General features: G+C 34.1%; 1 protein-coding gene across 1 annotated transcript; it reads left to right on the top strand.

The window, feature by feature from the left end:
* Nucleotides 1–5,425: 5,425 nt before the first annotated feature.
* LOC308617484 (10 kDa heat shock protein, mitochondrial-like) lies at nucleotides 5,426–5,985 on the top strand. The gene has a single exon (XM_081234696.1). The coding sequence runs from the start codon at nucleotides 5,494–5,496 to the stop codon at nucleotides 5,800–5,802; it is 309 nt and encodes a 102-aa protein (XP_081090822.1). The 5' UTR covers nucleotides 5,426–5,493; the 3' UTR covers nucleotides 5,803–5,985.
* The last annotated feature ends 20,416 nt before the right edge of the window (nucleotides 5,986–26,401 follow it).

Below are 26,401 nucleotides of genomic sequence, written 5' to 3'. Positions count from 1 at the left end.
GATTAATACCTTAGAATCAGAAAGTAATGAGCCTTCCAACTTTTATTTTTAATAAATTTATTTTATTTATTTATTTATTTTTGGCTGCTTTGATTCTTCGTTGCTGTGCATGACTTTCTCTAGTTGCAGCTAGCGTGGGCTACTCTTCTGTGTAGTGTGCAGGCTTCTCATTGCGGTGGCTTCTCTTGTTGCAGAGCACGGGCTCTTGGCACGTGGGCTCAGTTGTTGTGGCACACAGGCTTAGTTGCTTCACGTCATGTGGGATCTTCCCTGGCCAGGGCTCAAACCCGTTTCCCCTGCATTGGCAGGTGGATTCTTAACCACTGTGCCACCAGGGAAGTCCCTCCAATTTTTTTTTAAGTTGATTTGACTATTCTAAGTCCTTTCTACTTCCACATGATATTTAGACTCACCCTTTTCATGGCTATCCTTTAAAAATTACTTTGATTTTGATTGGGATGGTTTCAAATCCATAAATAAGGTGAACAGCCAACAGATTATTTTGTATGGTCCATGGTATAAAAATAGTTTTTATATTTTCACAAAGAAGAAGGAAAAACAGAAGCAGAAATAAGAGTAGAAGGAGGAGGAATAGGAGAGATGGGTTGAGGAGTACAAGGAGAAAGGGAGGGGAAGAGGAAGAGATGGAAGAAAAAGGATAAAAGAAGAAGAAGAAAAAACAAAGTATATATCTGCAAAATCTAGAATTTTTATTATCTGGACCTGTACAAAAAATTTTCGCCAATCATTGTAATAGATCAGTTTGGAAAGAACTATCATCCTAACAATACTGAGTCTTTACAAACAGTGGCAAACCATATATATATTTATGTTTCCTTTGGTTTCCATTCCCCTCCCTTTCCCTTTTGTTCCTTACCTTTTGGAACATGAGGAAGTCTGTCTTATGTGAGAGTTAGGTCACGAGTTGCAGGAGAAGGGCGTGGACATTGGTTGAGCATTGGCCTGGCACAGTATCTAAGAGCCCAAGGTAGGCAAGGAAATCTTCCCTTTGAAGCAGCAACTGACATAGGGTGTTAGATCTTGAGAAGGAAGAAGAGGGTATCCATGAAAAGGTACTGCCAACTGAGGGTTTTCAGAGGCTAATCAAAGGGTGAGTGCACCCATATGGGAAGTGGCCTAGCTCACACTGTGGAATGTGTATGGTTAAAGGGTATCTGTGTGGGGAAGAAAGTGTAGGAAGCAGTGAGAGATTGGTTACATACAGGAGTATTGATCAAATAAGGAAATGTATTAATGAGAATAGGAACCAGGTTTCTCAATGATAAGGAATAGATTTGGAAATCTGGAAGTGGAGGGCACTATAATAATACCAATGTTTTTATAAGTTGAGTAATTATAGTCAGTAATTTAATAATCCATATTAATCTTTAACATTTTTCCAGAAGATAAGCAGCATAGAATAATATTTTTTTCATTGTTTGTATACTTATAGTTTGAATACATTTCCAGAAGAGGTACATTATGTTTTTTTGTTTTGCCTTGTTTTGTTTTATTGTTTTGTTTTGTATCATAAATTTATTTATTTATTTTTAATTTTTGGCTGTGTTGTTTCTTTGTTTCTGTGTGCAGGCTTTCTCTAGTTGTGGTGAGCGGGAGCTACTCTTCATTGTGGTGTGCAAAATTCTAATTGCGGTGGTTTCTCTTGTTGCAGAGCATGGGCTCTAGGTGTGTGGGCTTCAGTAGTTGTGGCACTTGGGCTCAGTAGTTGTGGCTCACCAGCTTTAGAGCACTGGCTCAGTAGTTGTGGCACTTGGGCTCAGTAGTTGTGGCTCACCAGCTTTAGAGCACTGGCTCAGTAGTTGTGGCACACGGGCTTCTTTGCTCCACGGCATGTGGGATCTTCCCAGACTAGGGATCGAACCTGTGTCCCCTGCATTGGCAGGCAGTTTCTTAACCACTGCACCATCGGGGAACTTTAGAGGTACATTATGTTTTTATTCACAAACAAAATCTTATAATATAAGACAATGTTAGCTGACCAACCTGAAGTCATTGGTGGCTACCGTTTGCCTCACACATTCTATCAATGCATTCAATCCGTCAGTATATCACATTCATTTTACCTTCAAAACATATCTAAAATATGAACACTTCTCATGTACATTTACTGCTACCATCTTGATTCAAGATGACATCTCTCTCCAATATAATGTTCTATCTGATCTCAATACTTATACTACAATATTTCCCCTAAGTGGATACATTCTCCACTTAGCAGCCAGAGTTATCCATTTGAACTTAAGTTGATGTATGTCATTCCTTTGCTCAAAACTATAACATGGTTCAGTATTTCGATCAGAGTAAAAGCAAATGCTTATATACTCTATATGGCAAGAGACTTTAGTCACCTTCCTGACCTAAATAACCACTCTTTCCCATGCTCACTCTTCTTAGATGCAATCTCTTTCACATTGTTCTACATATGCTTCTGCCACAGAGTATTTATACTGGCTATTCCCTCTGCTAATAATGGCATCCTCATAGCAAATTCTTTTCTATTGTATCTATGCTTGAGTCACAGCATAGCGAAACTTTCCTGACCACATTATTTAAAACCGCAAACTTGGGCTTCACTGGTGGCACAGTGGTTGACAGTCTGCTTGCCAATGCAGGGGACACGGGTTCATGCCCCGGTCCGGGAAGATCCCACATGCCACGGAGTGGCTGGGCCTGTGAGCCATGACCACTGAGCCTACACGTCTGGAGCCTGTGCTCTGCAACTGGATAGGCCACAACAGTGAGAGACCTGTGTACAGCAAAAAGAAAAAAAAAGAAATATATATATATATATATATATATATATATATATATATATATATATATATATATATATATATATATATATCTGCAACCTACCACTCTTCTGAATCTTCACATTCCCAATCCTATTTACCTTGTACTACTTTCCTATAAGACATTTAGTATGAGCCTCCTAACACAAGATATAATGTATTAATGTACCATTTCAAATGCTTATGGTCTGTCTCCCCACAAAAAATGTAACCTCATTCCAAAAGCATTTTAATCTATTCTGTATATGAGAATACCTGAAGAAATTATTCTATACTAAGTCATTTGAATATTTATGAATATTATTGAATGAGTAACCTGATCTTTCTGGAATATTTTATGGTTTCTAATATACAGATGCAAGCCTGTGAATTAATAAAATATTAATGGTTCAGAGTTTGCTCTAACGGGGCATTTATGTCACCTAGATTTTAAAACAATGAATTCTCATTGTATGTAACATTTTGGCTTGTTTATAGTAGATATGGGGAACGATTGCTAACAAAAATAAAATATTTTAATACCACGAGGAAGTGTCTGACATCTTTATTTTCTACCCCTTAATCACAAAGTCTAAAATAATTTACTGTATTAGTTATCTATAATTTATATACATACCAGGGGAAAAGTTTAAGATCATACACTATTGTTACAAATATTGAACATAATTTAATTATCTTTTATTTACTGTGAAATACATCGTATGGTTTGCTGCAATAAAATCATATATTTAGATCAAGAATATTTCTTTGTACATAGTACAGAACTTTGACAGATCATAATTATTGATCAGAATAATTAACCACAAATCTTCTCATTTTGATAGGCATAATTCAAATTTAAACTTTTTAATTTATTGAAAATATAATTGATTAGATCAACTGAAACTTGTTAATTCAATCAGCTAGCAGCATTTAGCACTTATCATATCACCAGAGATAAGTAAAGCCTTTCAAATTTTAAAATGAGAAACAATTCCTCCTATTCTGAAAAATAAACCTGACATTTATGAAGGCTGTCTCTCTGAAAACCAAATTGTCTCGAGTTTCATTTGCATTTTTTCTCATGAGATGTCTCCTCCTTCAGAGAGATTACCCATTTTTTTTTACTTCCTATGTATTTCATTATCCATATGGAAGTGAACTGACTTAATATGTCTCTGTAATAATGTCTCAGGCACAAGAAATTAGCCCCTCTTTAAAGTGGTAGTGAAAGAGTGGAGTTAATCTAAAACTGTGATAACTCAGCCATAATACAACTGTGAAAATTTGTCTATATTATATCTATATCTATATATCTATATTATATCTATATCTATATATGTCAACATTTTAAAGATAATTCAAGAAAAGTTAGAACTAGGATGTCTAACTTTTTAGTAACAGAGGATACAAAGAAAAAACGAAAACCCGTGATGTTTCCAATCCCACTTATCCTGCTTTATTTTTCTATAGCGTATAAAAACAATACACTTACCAACATTTGGAAGTGAAATAACTCTCTTAGTATTAACTGATAAGTTAAAGAGGAGTCACTCTGCAATTATGAAATATTTATGATATTTAAGAGATAACTCATCCCAGAAATGGAATTTGCTTCTAATAAGCTCTATGGAAATCAACTGTAAACTAGTGCTTAAGCAGGTGACATACCACGGCTGGAATTCATTGAGCCATGTGAACATGGATGTGGCAGATTCTGTCCCAGCTATGAATACTAATTAAGTAGAAGTGAGCTGGAAACTAAGTTTCTATTATATCATATTACTGCAATCCTGAGATGAGGCTTGGAGTACAACTCTATCACTGCAACAGAGGGGTCTCATGCTTTTCCAATCACTTAGTTTATATAAAGCTTCCATCCAAGTAGTTGCTCTAAGTGCAGCCTTATTTTCTACCTGTATACAGTCCCCCAAATGGCATTGTTGACAGGAAATCTTCTCTACTACTACTACTAGTCTGTCTCCAGGAAGAAAATTATCAATTGTCAATAATTGATAATATTAAAATTGTAAATTTTTAAATTATCAATAATTTATTCCAATATATTTTAAGGTTACAGTGGAAATTAACTGGGTAAAATAAGTTATTAAAAAACTCAATGGAATACAATATCTAAAAATATAATATCCACCAGAGAAAGTTATTTGGTAATAAAAATCATTCCACTCAAGTTAAAAAATTATCAATATAACAGGGAACTTTTGCTAAATTATCCACAAGCATATTTTCTAAATACTCTTTCTGAAAATAGAGAGTAGAAAAACAAGTCAAGATAACCTGCATTTTTATGAGGATAGTATAATTTTGTAAATGAAACAAGAAAGCAATCTAAACTAACTATGAAATTAAATATGAAATCATCTGGTAAAATATTAAAATGATGAGCCATCATCAAATACTGTGGAAGGAGGAAATAAATATACAAGTAGGTTTATAGTTTTTTTTTTCATTTAAAACACAACATAAAACAAACTGCTGTTAAAGTAAAATAATACAAAGTTAGTGAAAAGCAGACTGTTCTGTGTTATATCAATCATCATCAGTGATGTTAAAAAGAGAAAAAGAAGACATAATAAAGAAACTCAAATCTCCCATTTAAAATGGCTGGTAGGACTAAGGATCTCTCCTGTGCGGCGGTGGCGGCCAGAGAGTGAGAGTACGAAGTGTTGCAACCCGAGTCATGGCAGGACAGGCATTTAGAAAGTTTCTTCCCCTCTTTGACCGAGTATTAGTTGAAAGAAGTGCAGCCGAAGTTGTAACCAAAGGAGGCATTATGATTCCGGAAAAATCACAAGGAAAAGTATTGCAAGTGACGGTAGTAGCTGTTGGATCAGGCTCTAAAGGAAAGGGTGGAGAGATTCAACCAGTTAGTGTGAAAGTTGGAGATAAAGTTCTTCTCCCAGAATATGGAGGCACCAAAGTAGTTCTAGATGACAAGGATTATTTCTTATTTAGAGATGGTGACATTCTTGGAAAATACGTGGACTAAAATAAGTCACTATTGAAATGGCATCACGTGAAGCTGCCACTGAAGTTCTGAAATCTTTCATCATGTAAATAATTTCCGTGTTTCTTTTATAATAAAGTAATGATATTCAGTGTCTCTGAAATTTAGTTTCTCTGTATTGATTTAAACATTCCCAAATAAAAGTATATAAATGAAAAAAATAAATAAATAAAATAAAATGGCTGGTATATTGTACTGTAAGATTACCCCCAAGGGCAGTAATTAAGAATATCTGAGTGAATAGCAAAATTAAAAAAAAAAGATAACTTTAGATTAGGTATATATATAAGAAACCAAACTTTTAGGTTTAGGGACATCTTGGGAGCAACACAGCACTTTACTTCTTCTGTGAACTCAGGTCAGGGCACGTTAGGTCATAAATCATAAAATTTTTCATAGGCATTTTTGGTTGACATCACAATTCTTAATAGTCGTCATTACGTAGAAGTTGACTATAGCATGCAGGCAGTCTATTGTGTAGAATATTTCTAGGCTTTATCACAGATGTAAAAAGATACATAAACACACTGATGTATATAATGGATTAAATGATAAAAATTATATTACTATCATAATCAATGCATAAATATTTTGAAAGATTAATTTTAACATACAGAACTAAAATTATTATGTTTTTTAAATGTCAAAGGGTATTTATCAAGTAAACTTTATCAAACATCAAACTTAATGAGGAATCATTCAATCATTGCCATAGTCAATAAAAAAAACGATGTATTTTATGGAGCTTTACATTGAAAATTGTACTCGTGACCCTAAGGCAAGCAATAGATCAAAAACAGTACAAAACAAAGCTATTACTGAAAGGAATTAGGTTGAAGAGATAATCCAGATATTTTATTGATTCATTTGTTATTTATAATTATACAAAAATCCAAGAGAATCTGCAATAATAATCTAAAGTGAAAGATAAGAGAGTTCAATCAGATTCTTGTCAAAATACAAATATGAAAAAAATCAATATTGTTTGTATATACTACCAATAAACAATAGAACAACAAAATCAATCTTATATCAACAAAACTTATAATGTACTTAGTAATAAATCAAAAATCTGCTAGACCTTCTGAAACGGAACCAGGAAGAAATAGAAAATACAAACACACCAATCACAAGCACTGAAATTGAAACTGTGATTTAAAATCTTCCAGCAAACAAAATCCCAGGACCAGATGGCTTCACAGGTGAATTCTATCAAACATTCAGAGAAGCGTTAACATTTATCTTTCTCAAATTCTTCAAAAATATAGCAGAGGGAGGAACACTCCCAAACTCATTCTACAAGGCCACCATCACCCTGATACCAAAACCGGACAAACATGTCACAAAAAAAGAAAACTACAGGCCAATATCACTGATGAACATAGATGCAAAAATCCTCAACAAAATACTAGCAAAACAGGATCCAACAGCAGAAAAAAGGATCATACACCATGATCAAGTGAGGTTATCCTAGAAATACAAGTATTCTTCAATATATGAAAATCAATCAATATGATACATCATATTAATAAATTGAAAGATAAAAATATATGATCGTCTCAATAGATGCAGAAAAACTTTCAACAAAATTCAACACTTATTTATGATAAAAACTCTCCAGAAAGTAGGCATAGAGGGAACATACCTCAACATAATACAAGCCATATATGACAAACCCACAGCCAACATTGTTCTCAATGTTGAAAAACTGAAACCATTTCCTCTAAGATCAGGAACAAGACAAGGGTGCCCACTCTCACAACTATTATTCAACATAGTTTTGGAAGTTTTAGCCAGAGCAATCAGAGCAGAAAAAGAAATAAAATGAATCCAAATCAGAAAAGAAGAAGTAAAACTGTCACTGTTGCAGATGACATGTTACTATACAAAGAGAATCTTAAAGATGTTACCAGAAAACCACTAGAGCTAATCAATTAATTTGGTAGAGTAGCAGGGTACAAAATTAATGCACAGAAATCTCTTGTATTCATATGCACTAATGATGAAAAATCTGAAAGAGAAATTAAGGAAACACTCCCATTTACCATTGCAACTAAAAGAATAAATTACCTAGGAATAAACCTACCTAAGTAGACAAAAGACCTCTTTGCAGAAAACTATAAGACACTGATGAAAGAAATTAAAGGTGATATGAACAGATGGAGAGATATACCATGTTCTTGGATTGGAAGAATCAACATTGTGAAAATGACTCTACTACCCAAAGCAATCTACAGATTCAATGCAATCCCTATCAAACTACCAATGACATTTTTCACAGAACTAGAACAAAAAAATTTCAGTTTGTGTGGAAACACAAAAGACCCCGTACAGCCAAAGCAATTTTGAGAAAGATAAATGGAGCTGGAGGAATCAGGCTCCCTGACTTCAGACTATACTACAAAGCTACAATAATGAAGATAGCATGATACTGGCACAAAAACTAAACTATCGATCAATGGAACAGGATAGAAATCCCAGAGATAAACCCACAGACATATGATCACCTTATCTTTGATAAAGGAAGGAAGAATATACAGTGGAGAAAGGACAGCCTCTTCAATAAGTGGTGCTGGGAAAACCGGACAGCTACATGTAAAAGAATGAAATTAGCACACTACCTAACACCATACAAAAAAATAAACTCAAAATGGATTACAGACCTAAATGTAAGACCAGACACTATAAAACTCTTAGAGGAAAGCATAGGCAGTACACTCTATGATATAAATCACAGCAAGATCCTTTTGAACGCACCTCCTAGAGAAATGGAAATAAAAACAAAAATAAACAAATGGGACCTAATGAAACTTAAAAGCTTTTGCACAGCAAAGGAAACCATAAACAAGACAAAAAGACAACCCTTAGAATGGGAGAAAATATTTACAATCGAATCAATTGACAAAGGATTAATCTCCAAAACATACAAGCAGCTCATGCAGCTCAATATTAAAAAAAACAAACAACCCAATCCAAAAATGGGCAGAAGACCTAAATAGACATTTCTCCAAAGAAGATACACAGATTTCCAACAAACACATGAAAGGATGCTCAACATCAGTAATCATTAGAGAAATGCAAATCAAAACTATAATGGGGTATCACCTCACATCGGTCAGATTGGTCATCATCAAAATATCTACAAACAATAAATTTTGGAGAGGATGTGGAGAAAAGGGAACCCTCTTGCACTGTTGGTGGCAATGGAAATTTTACAGCAACTATGGAGGACAGTATGGAGGTTCCTTAAAAAACTAAAAAAAGAACTACCGTATGACCCAGCAATCCCACTACTGGCCATATGCCCTGAGAAAACCATAATTCAAAAAGAGACATGCACCACAATGTTCATTGCAACACTATTTACAATAAGCAAGACATGGAAGCAACCTAAGTGTCCATCAACAGATGAATGGATAAAGAAGATGTGGCACATATATACAATGGAATATTACTCAGACATAATAAGAAACGAAATTGAGTTATTTGTAGTGAGATGGATGGACCTACAGTCTGTTATACAGAGTGAAGTAAGTCAGAAAGAGAAAAACAAATACCGTATGCTAACACCTATATATGGAATCTAAAAAAAGAAAAAGAAAGTGGTTCTGAAGAACCTAGGGGCAGGACAGGAATAAAGACACAGATATAGAGAAAGAACTTGAGGACACATGAAGGGGGAAGGGTAGCTGGGACGCAAAGAGAGAGTAGCATTGACATATATACACTACCAAATGTAAAATAGATAGCTAGTGGGAAGCAACTGCATAACACAGGAAGATCAGTTGGATGCTTTGTGACCACTTAGAGGAATGGGATAGGGAGTGTGGGAGGGAGAAGTAAGAGGGAGGGGTTATAGGGATATATGTATATGTATAGCTGATTCACTTTGTTATAAAGCAGAAACTAACACAACATTGTAAAGCAATTATACTCCACTAAAGATGTTAAAAATATGCTAGAATATAAATTATAGAATATGAATATAAATTTATGTTATGGATAACCCTGACAGGATATTTGAATAGAGATAAATCAATATATCCATAGATTAAAAGATTTAATCTCCCATAGTAAAAAAAATTCTCAGTATTAATTGATAATTTCAATTTAATTTTAATAAATTTTGATTAAATTTTATTCAGAATTTTTTCATGTAACTTGATAAAATTATTCTAAAATTTATAGAGTAAAGGACCATGGATACCACTGTAATTTTAAAAGTGAAAAATAAGTAGAGAATGAAAGGTTCTTGTGTTCCTGGATATCAGAGTTATTAAGAGTAAACATTGACAAAGCTGCTTTTATAGGTGCAGGGAAAGATAAACATCTCAGTGGATGGAATAAGAACTTGGCATATGATAGAGCTAGACTTAAAGATCTATGGAAGAAATTAATGAGTGCCAAATTTTTCCAGCAGAATTTATAATCATAAAATTGTCAAGTAAAAGAGAAATAAACAAAAATAATAATGTAATATTAATCTGAAAATCTCTAATGATGGCCTGGAGGTAGAAAGACCAAGAGCTTTTCCACTTTACTGGTGGGTGTGCAAATTACTGTAATTCTTTTGAGTGCAATTTAACCATATTTCTTGCAAGCAGCCTTTAAGACATCAATTAGTGTTTAATTAACAGAGCAATATAGCAACCCACTACTTATTTCCAAGTATATTGCCTAAAAAGAATTGTGTATGTGGACAAGTGTACCCATATTTCAGGGTTGTTTATAATAATAATATTATATTAGAAACAACATGTACACCAAGTGGTGTGATGTAAGTGTTTAAGAACTAGATATTTTGGTGGAAAAAAAGTCTTGGTTTGTAGCAGTTGCCAGTCTTCATGACGTAAATACCAGCCCCTACGACCAATTTTGATCCAATCACTGAATATGATTTGAGAAGAAATATACATAATGGGCTTATAAGTTCCTTTAAGGGCTAGCTCCAACACACCTGCTCATCTATATGAATATAAATAAGTGATTCATAAAATATACTATAAACTAAAGAATTGGATTAGATCTATCTGTATAAATATAGTTATATTTTCAAAGCGCAAAACTAAATGAAAAACAAATTGCTGAATTATATGTGTACCCTGAAGTGATTTTTAAAAAATTAAACATGCAAAACTTTTTATAGTATTCATGTGTAGTACATGTGTTTACCAAAGTATGGAAAGTGCCCTATAAGAAGTGCCACCGGGCTTCCCTGGTGACACAGTGGTTGAGAGTCTGCCTGCTGATGCAGGGGACACCAGTTGGTGCCCTGGTCTGGGAAGATCCCACATGCTGCAGAGTGGCTAGGCCCGTGAGCCATGGCCATTGAGCCTGCGCGTCCAGAGCCTGTGCTCTGCAATGGGAGAGGCCACAACAGTGAGAGGTCGGTGTACCGCAAAAAAAATAATAATAATAAAAGTGCCACAATCTTCATGAGAGTGGTTAATTCTAGGGACTCAGCAAGAGGAATGACAGTTTGAATAGAGATCACAGGAGTCCAAACTTAATTGTATAATAATATGTATACATACATGTATATATATATATATATATATATACACAAATTATATTGTATAAAATTGTATTTATTATGGAAAGCTGCATGCATACATGACATTAACAATTATTTACTCCATATGGTAGAAAGTTAAGTGATCTCTTGTTTTTCTGTACTATGTATTATATTTATCTTTGAATATTAGTCTATAATGTCCATAAACTTTAAGAGAGTTCCTGGAATAACTATATAAATAGATTGTAATAGGGTCCATGTATTAATTTGGTTTGGCTTTCTAAAAGTCTCATAATTACTAGGAACAACTTTTCATATTTCTCAAAATTATCTTAAATGGAATAAACATTCAAAATCTATTGAATTTTCATTTTTAATGTGTCATTGATGATTTTTTAGCAACATTGAAAGGAATTACTGGTAGTCTGAAAGGGATGAATTACCTCAAAAAAAATAATGGATTGATGGATTACAGAATAACTTAATTTTTATACTGTAGGGAACCAGCTCTCTTAACAGCTGAGAAAAGTTATTCAATTTGTTTTATAAATAGTATCTGACTTTATCCAGTTTAAAATATAGACAAGTATTCAAAAAAATTACTTTTAAAAGTCATCAATTATTTTGTCATATTAATGTAAAATTAGTCTGATACTCTAATTAAATGTTCTATGTCAAATCAGAAAATCTGACAAGACGAACTTAAATGTTTCTTTGATTGGCATGGTTGAAAAACATTAGTACCACAGCTGGTTTCGAGATAAGAGAGAGAGCGAGAGAGGAAAATATAGTGATGAACAGGAGCAAAAACACAGAAGTAGGAGCTCTTTTACAAGAACTGGAATCATTACTGTCTATGACAATACCTGCAACAGTGAGTAGGAGTGAACTCATTGACTGATTCCTTGTCTCTGCCATTCAGTCTCCCAATCAGACCTCCCATGGACCAAATTTCATCAAAAGTCTGATGGATAGAAGGCTTAAGAAAGAAAGAGAAGGGTAGGAGTGGGAATGAAATATCTCAGAAAGCAAAAAGGTAACTAATTACAACAGAAGTAATAATAATAATAAACCCTGGTATTAGAGAGTAATGTCAGAAGATTTAAAATAATAATAAACAATTATAAAATACTGTGTAAACAACAAAAAAGATTATTTACAAAGAAACAAAATTCAGAATGACATCAACAACACTGGATGCAAAAAGACAAGGAAATAATAATATCAAAATACTGATGGGGAATTATTTGAAGCTAGAAACTCTAATACATTAAAATCATATTGAGGACTGCTGCTTTTGCTCATGACAGAATAACTGATGCTGAACTTGCCCTCACACCTTACACTAGAAACCTGGGGAAAAGCATGTCAATTGTTTTCAGACAGCGTTGGAGAGGGATCAACAAGAGAAAGGAAACAAATGAGTTGAGCACTATGATCACCCTGTCTTTCAGCCTCAAAGCACTTTCCAGGATGAAGAATAAGGAGGGGAACCCCCCAAAATCATAGTAGTCTCACTGACTTGTGGGGAAAGATGGGAGTCAGGCTGAGATGGCTAGAAGCTGTGGGGCATGGTACCGAAGAGAAGAGAAATCTGCAGATGGAGAGACATACGAATCTGTTCAGGGATCCTTGAGTTTTTACAGAATGCTAAATTACACATGCAAGTGGGAATCTCATGAGGCAAAGAAGTAACTGCTACTAAGGCACCATAAGGTGAATAAATCCCAGTGCTCACACAGAGTGGGGAAACATCCTAGTTCCAACTGATGTGAGTGGAAAGACTTTACTGAATACCTCAGGCATTCAGCAAGGACTCCATAAATATCCTGCTTTAATACTGAGGGACAATGTAGATCTGCCAAATAAAGCTTAAAAAGGAGCTCCCGAAATAATCAACATGATCTGCAAGTAACTCAAGTACATACATTATTATTATTATTATTATTATTATTATTATTATTATTATTATTATTATTATTATTATAGTTATAATAACTTTATTTAAAAAAAACACAAAATCTCGACATTCAAAAATATAACAATCAAAATACCCAGCATCAAACAAAAATTACCATAAGTGCAAGGAATCAGAAAAATGTGCCCCATAATGAGGAGGAATATCATTCAACAGAAACAAACCCAGAAATGACAAGAAATGGTGTAATTAGAAAGCAAGAACTCTAACATTACCATTATAAATATGATCAATAATTTAAAGGAAAATATGAATATAATGAGGACAGAAAAGTTAGATATGAAAAAGAATCAAGTAGGACCTCTTGAGTTGAAAAACAATACTGTAATTCTCAAATAAAAATAGCAATAGCATTGGAAAACTTTAACAGTAGATTAGACAAAGCAGAAGAAAAATCAGTGAATTTGGAAGCATGAAAAAAAAAAGGAACTATCTAAACTCAAAGAAAGACTCACGATGAAGGAATGGTTATTGTGGAATTATTCCCAAGTTCATAAATGTTAATATGTGGGGGAAAATATGTGTGTTACAATTGATGAAAGAAGGTTAAATGAGACTGGATGGTGAAAGTGTGGTTAAAAAGCTAGTTTTTATTTATAGACAACTGACTGAGTATCTTTGAGCGGGGAGTACTGTGATCAGAGCTGAGCTTTATATCTTACAACATCTTTTTTCCTACAGGAATGGGAAAGTCAGTGCAAAAGAGAGGCTGGCTGGGTCTGGGAATGATACTGCTAAGAAAAACATAAACACATATATTTAAGTAATCCAGAGTATTTTGCCCAATTACTATTCAGGTATTCACTTCTCCAATAAATATTAACTCACAGTCACAGTGCTATGTTAATAGCCCCCCACTGTAATATACACATTGGGACAATACTGAGACATTTTCAGAAACCAAACATTAAGGAGACCTTGAAACCATGAATTTCAAAGCTCAAGATCATTATCTCGTCTCATAGTGTTCTGTTCCATGGATTTGCTTGTATTCTGGACCCAAAGATTGAATAATGAATATAATTATACCAACAGGGAATCTGACAAGACAATCAGAAACAAGCTCACAATTAGGGATATTAGTTGAACAGAGTGACAGTTATTTACCTACAAATAAAAAGATGTATTTCTAGAAATGAGTTTCCTGCTTCAGGAAAACCTGGAAGAATCATTTAAATTAGAATTTTCTGTTTATTGCAACTGAATTTTTTAAATACTTAAAATTAGGAAGGTGAAAAGTCCCCGTTTATAGGGAGTAATTGTGTTTTATTCCTATTGTCTTGGCTTAATTATTAATACTACACCTTTTCACTCTCAAAACTGCCCTTGATGGAGTTTGAAAACACTTGTTTAATTAACGTGTGGTAAAAGGACAGTTGGGTGTTTATATCACATTAATTCCAATAAAAATATAAGGGGAGAGATGTTTAAGATTTGTTTTTCACACAATAGCTTTCAAATTTTCCTTTATTAGTTCTCATAATTCACATATAGCATAAGTTCCTCTTAATAGTTTTACTTGCCTGACTGGATGAGGAAATGTGGGATGCTGTAGAATTCTCTGCAGCATTTGAAGAAGTACATAAACACTGCCAATATAGACTAGTTAAGACTATGGACTCTGCAGCCAGGTTGCCTGGGTGTAAACTCTGGTTCTGCCAAGAACTTCCTGAATGACCTTGGGGAGGTCCCTTAAACTCTATAGGGTTGTAGTCTTATTATCTGTAAAAGAAGGTCAAATGGTTTGTGCCGAGATTAAATGAGTAAATAGTTGTAAAGGTCGCAGATAATAGTTGGCACATTGTCAGAACTATGTAATTGGTTACTGCTATAAGATACTCTTTAGAAGATTAAAAAAATACATATTTTTTTAATTTTATATTTGTTACCAAACTCCCAACCAAGCATAAATTCTGTTGGGAGGAAAAGGTGGTTAGAGCTGGGTTCTCATACATGTTGAGAAAAATGTGTAAAAATTCTAAAACTATCCCTTACCAAGTGTCAGTTAATTGATATTTAACCTCTTCAGGACTAAAGACAGCAAAATAGAAAAAAAAATGGATATAATTTGTAAGAATGCAATATCAGGCACTACTGCACAAAGAAATTATTGCAAAAAAGAGCTGACTACTGCAAAAATTATGTATGATCATAAGGCTTTAAGTTGATAGTACAGTTTGGCTAATCATATACCTATTCCAAAATTCTGTGTTGTCTGTCTATCTGAAAGAGCTTAAGTGCTTTTTTTTCTTTTTTTATTATTATTTTTTGTTTGTTTCCATAATGTAGCAGATGCAAACAATGAAATTTACACAGAAATTTCCTGGGGTGGGGGACAAATTTCTTAGAAAAACTTCTGGTTCTTTTCACTTTTTCCTGCTTTGAAACAGAAAGTGAAATCCGGAACTTCAGTAGAAATTCTTCAACCATGCAAATGATAGGCCAGTCTACTAAATATGTACAGTGGAGAAGAAAGAAAGAAGGGTATTGCTGAACCATTGCACAAGTCTTAGCTGCTACCTCTTGATTTCTTGGTATGTGAGGAAAAAGAAAATCTACTCACTGAAGCTATTATCAGTTGGGTTTTCTGAATTTTTTGCCCTTCAAATGCATTTCCAAATGATTCAGGAATTTATGAGGGCTACAGCTCTACTCTAGACATCATACTGGGTTTTGTATTTATTAATGCTTTTTGAATTTTATAGTAGCTTTGGAGAGGAGTTTGCTTCTACTCCAAGTACTGCATAAAGGGAAATTATAAGGAATGCAAAGAAGGGCCATCAAGTACAACTGATTGGATACTAAACATTATAAGTAGGCAATTTAAATAAAAAAATATTTAAGAAACTTTCCATAGCTAACAAGCAGTACAATTCCAAACACAGCGTCAGAATACATTATGCTTTAAACATGTCTGTTACTCTTTGCCATTGCTATGTGAGAGGAGTCCAATTGTCAGTAGGAATGTCATACCCTATTGCCTATATAAAATCAAAGTAAAGAGTAAGCACATAGGTGGATACAGTTGGTTTTTCACTAAAGTATCATCTTGAAGAAAGAAGCAATTTTATTTCACTGAAACTTTAACTGTACTCACAGAACCCTGAGTGGAGTTCAAGTTATAGAGACCTTAAAATTAAATTCAGATAAATTTAGGTATATTTATGAAACCACTAGGTAGAATTTTGGGGGGCTCCAAGGAGCTCCAGTTCTTTAAGTCTCAGAAAGAATTCAGTGAGAGGGAAAATGACAGATAAGAAGTGATTTATTCGTATAGGACACTTGTGAGGCTTACAACTGGGCAGGTGAATGAGAGGGTGCCACACCCCGAGAACTTAGTGGGCTACAGTTTTATAATCAAAGAAATGTGGGGAGGGGGAAAAGACCACCTTCTTCCTCATTCTTCAGTAGACGTCATGTTTCCATCATCAGCTCCTCCTCCAGGTTGGGCAGGGGAGTTTTTCTTGTCCCTACATGGTCAAGCTAGGACTGTCATGGCACTATGGAAAAATTATTTCTGGTCTCAGTACAATGAGGGTCTTTCACTTTGAAATGTCACCTTTCCATAAATTATTGTTTCTTTATGTGTGCAAAGAGCATGTCCTAGGGGTCATTAACTTACTGAACTTACTGGGCAGGATGTGGGTCTCATGTCACCATTGTTTTATTGTTTTGGGGCATGTCTCATTTGTCTGTTGCATGGTTTTGTTGTTGCTAAGCAAACCTGCTTGGTTTTGTGGTTAACCAAACCTACTTTTTGTTTTTTGTGATCATTAACTTACAGAGGTCTCCCATACTTTTTTTTCTTTATTTACAGTCCCCTAGTGGGATTAACTATTTAATTACCTATTTTGTCCCTTTACTCTGTCCCTATCATTTATATCTACTTTACAAAATAGATGTAGGGCCTACTAAAATAAAAATACAAACAAAATATTGAGAGAAAATTTTAAAAAGTCACAGTAATATATAAGGTTAAAACATATTTGTAGATTGGAACAATTAGCATAATAAAGATTTCATTTTTTCCCAAAATCCATACATAGATTCAATGCAGTCGTTTCCAAAGTTGCCAAAGACTTTTTGTTTGGGGGTAAGAGGTGTTGATACATTGGCTCACTGATAGTCAAGAAAACATAAAAGAATATAAGAACAAAGTAGGAGGGTATATTCTATTAAATATTTTGACTTACTATAAAGATATATTAATTAAGATGGTGTACAATTTGTGAAAGAGAAGTAGAGAATGGAATAGAAGGGACTGTCCAGAAACCTTACTAAACCTACCAGTGCTTTAGAAGGTTTACTGTTGCTATCATTTTCAGAATAGCAGCACTGAAAAAAATATCCAGTGTCATTGAATCCAATATGTCAAATATTTTGGTTCCACTTTGTTCTTCTGCCTATTATGGTCATTTTGCCCAACTTGTCTCTAGTGGTTCAATGGCCTCTGCCACTCCAGGATCCCATCACTTACACTAACAACAGGGATCTCAGGCAGAACGCCCCATCCTGTATTTAACTAATGTATGTGTCAATGTTTTCGTAAAGGACATGCACTTTGGGACCTCTTGGAATATGTAGGGGTAGGGAGGAATAAATGTGAAGTTCTCATCTGATTAATTCAATCTAATATTCTTACATTTTTGAATACCTTCCTTTACATGATACCAAGGGAGTTATAACATCTTATCCTCCCTGAGCGCAGGCCAAGTTGAATTAAATTTTAGTCAGTCAACCAACCAAGCTACTAGAGCCCAATTCCACTGGCTCGAGCTAACACATGCAGCAGGAACAAAGCTGGAAATACTTTCGTCTGTGGAATATTTTCTTCACTTGGATTTCCTTTACTGATTCCCTCATATCCTCTAATTCCTAATATTGTGCTATCATTGGTTTCAGCTATTCGGCATCTTTATCTAGACATACTCACTTTGGTCTTATAGTTTTAAGGCTTTATTTTTCTTCATATTATTTATGATTCTCTATCATCTCTATTATTCTTTTTTTTAAAAATAATTCCATCTCCTAAATTTATATTCCTAGTCTAAATATCTTCTGGTCATCTCCCCCCAGCCATTGTATCTGTCCCAGTTTTTAAAAAAATTATTATCATTCCAGTTGCTGGAGGCAAAACGACATGGTGTCATCCTTGTATTTTCTTTTTCTTACTTCATATCATATCTGTTTGCAAATCCTCTTTGTTTTTTCATTAAAACAAAACAAAACACATATCCAGCTGCACCAAATTTTCACACCTTTCACCTCTTCCATGTTGGCCCAAGTCTCTATCAACTCTCACTAGAGTTATTTCAAAAACCTTCCAACTTATCTCATTATTTTGACTTTTCCTTCCTTCCTTTTTTTTCTCTCCCAGCAGCAAGAATGATCCAGTTAACACTTAAGGTCAATTTTATCACTCAGATCACTCTAGTAATTTCCCATTTCACTCAGAGTAAATTTGTTATAATGAACTGCAAGGTGCTGCAAGGTGCTACCTGACCTAACTCTGCACCTTCTTTGACTCTAATATTCTTTTTTTCCTCTTAGTCCACTGAAATTGTCCTTGTTTCCATGTTATCACATAAAGCCAACAAACACATGTCTTTCTCAAGACTGTTACCCTTGCTGTACCCTCTGACTGAAATTTCTTTCCCAAGATAGTCAAATGTCTTTCATGCATTTGCTCAAAAACTCCATGACCATACTATTTAAAATTTACCTGCTCAACACTCTATTAACTCCCTATTCACATTTCCACAAATGAAAATTAAACTACCCTCTCTTCCATATTTGATAAATTTGATGTGTTACATTTCATAAATTTAAGGTGTGCAGGGTATTACTTTGATAGATTTAATATTGTAATATGATTGCCATTGAAGCAATATTTATCAGACTACATTATTATAGTACAGTATTTTTGTCTATATTCATTATACTGCATTAGATCTCCATGGCTTATTTTTGGTTTTGTTTTTTGTGCTTTTGGCATTATTCTCAAAAATATTATTGCCAAGACCAATATGGATGCACTTCTTCCCTATGGTTTCTTTTAGTGGTTTTATGGTATCAGGTCTTACATTTAGTCAGATCCATTTGGAGTTAATTTTTGAGAGTGATATGAATCAAGGGTATAATTTCATTGTTCTGCATGTTTTTCTCCAGTTTTCCCAGAACCATTTGTTAAAGAGACTCTCCTTCCCCCATTGAGCATTCATGATTCTTCATTAAATATTAGTTGACCTGACATGCTAAATTTAATTCTGAGCTCTCTATTTTGTTCCAATTGTCTAGTGTCTATTTTTGTTCCAATATCACAGTATTTTCATTACTATAGCTTTGTAAAGTAGTTTGAAGTCAGAAAATGTGGTACCTCTGGATTTGTTCTTTTTTTTCTCAGGATTGGTTTGGCAATTCAAGGTTTTCTGTGATTCCACACATATTTTAGAATGATTTCTTCTTTTTCTGTGAAGAATGACATTGATGTTTTCATGGGGACTGTGTTGATCTGTAGATGGTTTGGGGTAGTATGGCCATCTTAACAATACTTAAAGACACATATCTTTCCATTTGTTTGTGTCTTCTTTGATTTCCTTCATCAAATACTTGTAGTTTTTATCATACAGATCTTTCATTTCCCTGGTTAAATTTAATTCTCAGGTATTTTATTATTTTTGATGCTATTGTGGTTGTGATGGTTTTATTTATTTCTCTTTTTGATGCTTCATCATTAGGGTAAAGGAATGCCACAGATTTCTGTAAGTTGATTTTTTAACCTGCCACTTTACTGAAATTATTTATTTATTCCAACAGTATTTTGATTGCCTCTTTGGGATTTTCTGTGTATAAGATCATATCATCAGCGAATAGTGACACTTTCACTTCTTACTTCCTAATTTGGAGGCCTTTTATTTCTTTGTCTTACCTAATTGCTTTACCTAGGGCTTCCAGTACTATATTAATAAGAATGGTGAGAGTGGACAACTGTGTTTTATTTCTGATTTCAGAGGAATCCCTTTTCTTTTTTCTCCGCCAAGTATAATGTTGGCTGTGAGTTTGTATATGTTATTAAATTGAAGTATGTTCCTTCTAATCCCAATTTATTAAGAGTTTTTAATCATGAAAGGATGTTGTATTTTTTCAAATGCTTTTTCTGCATCTACTAAAATAATCATGTGATTTTTACCTTTCATTTTATTGATGAGGTGAATTGCATTTATTGATTTGCATATGTTGAATCGTGGAGCTAGCTACTTTTTGATATACAAATATAGCCTATATATCTTAAGAATGTCAGTAGTGAATTGGCATAAGGGCCAGGTTCTCATTTCAAACTGACTTCTAGTATCAAATCTGTTTTCACTGAACTCATGGTGCTAAAATATAATAACAAAAATATGGAAAACAGAATAGAAATGCCAATATTATCCTGGCATTTAATATATATTAGCAGTTCTTCATAAGCTAATTATCATAAAAATAATATGTGTGGGGGGGGCTTTCCTGGTGGCACAGTGGTTGAGAGTCCACCTGTCGATGCAGCAGATGCGGGTCGTGCCCCTGTCCGGGAGGATCCCGCATGCCGCGGAGCGGCTGGGCCCGTGGGCTGTGGCCACTGGGCCTGCGTGTCCAGAGCCTGTGCTCCACAATGGGAGAGGCCACAACATTGAGAGCCCCACGTACGGTAAAAAGAAAAAAAAAAGAAGAAGAATGTGGGGGTGTTCTATGTATCTTTATTAGTTCTTGACTAGTGAAATGCTTTGTTAACTGTTAGTGATAAACAAGTAGTTAATTATAAAGTGACAGCCACTGAGCTGCAAATTTTAGTGCTGCAAATTTTAACAACTGATTGTTATAATCTTAGAATCTGTAATGGCCTTGCAAGTCACCATCTGTAAAGCAAGTATAAAACATGTTTCCACTATTTTGATTGAGTATAAAAATGTTTGTCTGTTAAAATATTGTATTCATTATATCCAATTCAATTCAATTTATTATTATTTTTTTTATCCACCAATGCTTCTAATGCAAGGATCTTCTTGCTTGCTGAGTACCCACCAATGGGAACAGGGATTGCCCAACAATGACATTTTTTTTTCCCCTGGGGACCTTTCACAAGGGACACCAACAATCCCTAAGCACAGTTTTATTCCTCCCAGAAAATTCTTTCTCGAAATACAGCTACTTAATGCCTTGATTTCACCTGCTAAATAAAAGGAGGGAAAAGACCTATATAAATCCATTAATTTTTACCTATTTTGGAATATATCGATTTTTTTTTTCTTTTTTTGGCCTTCTGTATTTTGGTGTTCTGTTTCCCTGGATAATTCTCACTATAAAAATGATTAGTGGGCTGCCCTGGTGGCACAGTGGTTGAGAGTCTGCCTGCCGATGCAGGGGACACGGGTTCATACTCCAGTCTGGGAAGATCCCACATGCCGCGGAGTGGCTGGGCCCATGAACCATGGCCACTGGGCCTGCGCATATGGAGCCTGTGCTCCACAGTGGAAGAGGTCACAACAGTGAGAGGTCTGAGTACCAAAAAAAAAAAAAAAAAAAAGATTAGTGACTTGCTGTCTGAAACTATTATCAAATTACTAAGGGAAGTTGCTATGAAAAAATATCTTACAGGATGACAGTCAACCCTCCAGTGATAGCACCATGCATCAGTTGCTTTGATACTGAATTTTTTGCATTTGCATAAGATAAAAATATACTGATAATGACATTTAAATGTTGACAACCATTTTAGAATGACCATTTCTACCTGTACAATTTAGAGGTTTTGTAACTTGTGCTTCTTTGTCTTAAAAGATTTCCATACAAATATATTATTCAACATCTACTCTGGTTAGGATATAAACAACTGAATGCAATCTGAATTCAACTACTTCATTCATCTTTCAGAACCATTCTCACAGTGTTCTTTGATTCTAACTTTCTTCATTTCTGAAACGAAGTTCAATAAACCCAGGAAGCACTTTCTCTTCCAAAAGTGATATGTTTGAAAATTCCTCTGTTGGATTTAATTAGTTGAGATGTCTACAGGTGGGTAATTAGTTCATTCATCAGATGAATTCAGAAATGTTTCTCAGAAGGCAGCTTTATTATATTTTAACCTTGAGGTAACAGGGAGAAACATTTATTAAAAAATAAATACTTCCAATGAAAGTGTTCTATTTACAAATTAACATCTCATCAGATAAAATGCATTGTATTTTATCAGTAATTTAAGTTTCAATAAAAATTCTATGTTATTGGAATTAAAAAAAATGTTTTTAATAGAAGATACCTAATTTAAGTAGCTTTTACTTAGAAATAGCGTATGTATACATATATATATATATATATATAATTTTACCTTAAGGAAGAATACTGAATAAATGACATTAAGCATATTTGTTAAGAGTGAATTTTGCTTGCTATCCTTATAGAGCTAATGTTTTTTTTTCCCCCCTTAAAAGTGTTTTAAATAATTACAGTAACTGGGGAATTTGATTCTCAGCATTTATTGCTGAGATTACTGAGGTAGATCCACGGATTCCTATTACGACATGTATATTGTATCACTGAGAGAGTAACTTGATATGTCTTAAATTAATCAGACCACAAAGCAAACCCAATTCCATTGTAAATAATCAGCCATCTATATAACTGATCTAAATTCAATGTGTTCATAAACTTATGGAAGGGTTTATATCAATTTCAAATTTCCCACAGTGAGGAAAATAAATATTTTATTTTGTTTCTACATTCTAGATTAGTGAATTGCACATAGAAAATGATTTCTGTAATTTGTGTTTGCACAAAGGCATTTGAGACATGAGCCTTTGCTTTTCTTGAGATTTCACTGATACTACAAATCATGTAGATTTCACTATAACAGATGATGTCCTTGTATGTTTACTGGTCTAACACAGGCAACGTATATTTGCAAATATTATTTTATATACTCTGCATCTACAGTTCCATGTGATACCTACCCCATATAAAATATTTATTAAACTTTTTAAAGCACAATTATACATTAGTATTTTTCACTAAATTATAAATAGAATTTTCACAAGCAAAACAGAATATTTTTCAATCTGGAAGAGAAAATTTCATGATGAAATATTTGTGTTTCCTTTATTTGGATAATAATATAACTTTCATTTCTTCACATGTACACACACACACACACACTTTTAAATAACTAAAACCATTCTTTATCACTCCATATGGTATCACTTTTCCTGGAAACAATTCAACAGAGAATTTACACTTACCACTCACAATATCCAGGTCTTGCTATGCTTATTCAATGGAGGTTGTCTATCAGACACCCATTTTCATTCACAATGTTGTTGCCTAACCAAAATTGAAAATAACAATTTTGCTCTTCTAGATTTTTTTTCTCCTAGATTTTTCATGCCTTGTCATTTAATTATAAGGAAAAGCATCTATTATAAGCAATTAGGCAACTAGAATATATGTGTCAAATAGTTGTATTATAAAGGGGCTATTTAGTGTAGATAGGGGAGATTTTTCTAGATGTCTGTTTATTTCATTGAAGAGTACAAGGGTTACTTTTTGCAAGCTATTCTTGAGATATAGTATAAGCACTTGTTACAAATTAGAAATTAATTTGGTAAATGAACTGAGCTAAGAAGCAATTTACTTTATGGATGATTATGAATATAACAACATCATCTATAAACATACACTATTTTTGTTTTCAATTTTAGTTCTTATATTTATAGGTCTATTATGTTTCTGTTTTGTGCTGGTTCAGTCTTCTAGTTCAACTCTTTATATGGAAGATAATGGTAGGCATACTTATCTCATTCCTCAACTTAAAGGGGAATAAAAGTTTTACAATTATGTACAACATTTGCTGTAGGTTTCCTGTCAATTGCTTTTAACAAGCTAGAGAGTCCCTTTCTATTCCTAATTTGCTGAGAGCTGTTGTCGTGAATGGATAGTTCAATTTTATCAATTTTTTCCTGCATCAGTTTATCAATTTGATAATCATTTTATTATTTATTATCTCTTTATTTTATTTTTTGCTTCTCTATATCTCACAAATATAATGTTCATGTTTCTGGTCCAAGGACAACACCTTGAGTACCACTGCTTAGATTTGGTGATTTTTTCTTTCCTTTTTTTTGTGGTAAACTCATTTGGGTTTTCTTTACCTGAATATATTGCTGCTTTGCTCTCATTCTTGAATGACACATTCACTGGATTCACAGTTCTGGGTTGACAGATGTTTCTTTCAGATCTTTGAGTATATTATATCATATACGTCTGAATTCCATTAATGCTTCTATGTCAAATGTCAGTCCAATCATGTTTTCTTTTTGAAAACTGTCTTTTTTCCTCTGAAGGTTTTAAGAAATATCTCTTTTTATGTGTATTAGCTTTCTTTTGCTGCTGTACCATATTACCACAAACTTAATGGCTTAAAACAACACACATTTATTGTCTTACAGTTCTGTAGGCTGGTCTACACAGGTCCAACACAGGTCTCACTCAACCAAAATCAAGGTCAGAAGGGCTGTTTTCTTTCTGAAGCCTCTATGGGAAGAGTCTATTTCTGTGCCTTTTCTACTTTCTAGAGGCTGTTTGCATTTCTTTGATCCTGGACCTCTTCCTTCATCTTCAGAGACAGAAGTATCACACATCTCTCTGATTATAGCCTGGAAATGTGTTCAGATTTTCAGGATTTATTTGATTAGATTGGGCACTCCTGGATAATCAAAAATAATGTCTCCACATCAATGTTCTTAACGTTAATCATATTTGCAAAGTACCTTTGTCACATAAGGGGATATATTCACAGGTTCCAGAGATTAAGGCATTGACAGCTTTGGGAAAGCCATTAGACTGCTTACCACAATATGGTTCTGCACTTTTGGTATGGATTTATACTCATTTACCCTAATTACGAATTTTGGACTCCTACAAATGATTATTTATATTGTTAGTTCAGTCTAGAAACTTCTCAATTAATTCTTTTTTTTTTTTTCTCCTATGGGGACTTCTCTGATGGTCCAGTGGCTAAGACTTCGTGCTCCCAATGCAGGGGGCCCGCGTTTGATCCCTGGTCAGGGAATTAGATCCCACACGCCACAACTAAGAGTTTGCATGTGGCATCTAAAAGAGATCCTGCATGATACAATGAAGATCCCACACATTGTAACAAAGATCCCGCATGCTGCAACTGACCCCGTGCAGCCAAATAAATAAATAAATAAATAAATATTGAAAAAAAATTTCCTATGGAATTCCATTCCAATTCTCAATTTTTTCTTCCATGTCTCTCACCCTCTTTTTAATATTTCTTTTGTCTTGTTTTCTTCATTTTGGTATGTTCTGAATGTCTTTTTACCTTTCTTTTTGTTTACTAATTCTCTTTTCTGCTGTACTTATTCTATTATTTAAACTGTTTATGCAGGCTTTTATAAATTTCAATTCATTTCCAGGTTTAAAATGCTATTTTTTGAAATTGTTTTACTATATATATATATATTTTTTAGTACGCAGGCCTCTCACTGTTGTGGCCTCTCCCATTGCAGGGCACAGGCTCTGGACATGCAGGCTCAGTGGCCATGGCTCACGGGCCTAGCTGCTCCATGGCATGTGGGATCTTCCTGGACCGGGGCACGAACCCATGTCCCCTGGATCGACAGGCGGACTCTCAACCACTGCGCCACCAGGGAAGCACCATTTTGCTATTTTTGATTTCAGAAATAACAATATTACTATCTTTATAATATGAATTTTAACTTAATATTTGAAGTCTCACTTTTAATTTCTTTAAATAGATGAAACATTTATTTATTATTTTAAAAATAATCTTAATAAGTTGCATATTTTGGGGTCTGATTGACTTTGCTTCTGTTTCTACTGATTCTAACTCATAATGCCATCTGTGTGCAAAGGTGCATGCCCATGGTGCATGTTGTGGGTTTTGTTTATTTTTTTTACTAAGAGCTCATAAACCTTGACCTGTGGTTTGAAGGTATATTCAGCCAGATGATTTAAATTTGCTTATTTCTGTGCTTGGCTGTGCTCTCAACACTGGACTACTTTGAAATATA

The sequence above is a fragment of the Mesoplodon bidens genome, assembly GCF_964165515.1.
Source record: "Mesoplodon bidens genome assembly, chromosome: 5".
Classification (NCBI taxonomy): Eukaryota; Metazoa; Chordata; class Mammalia; order Artiodactyla; family Ziphiidae; genus Mesoplodon; species Mesoplodon bidens.
This window is presented reverse-complemented; position numbering and strand designations above follow the sequence as displayed.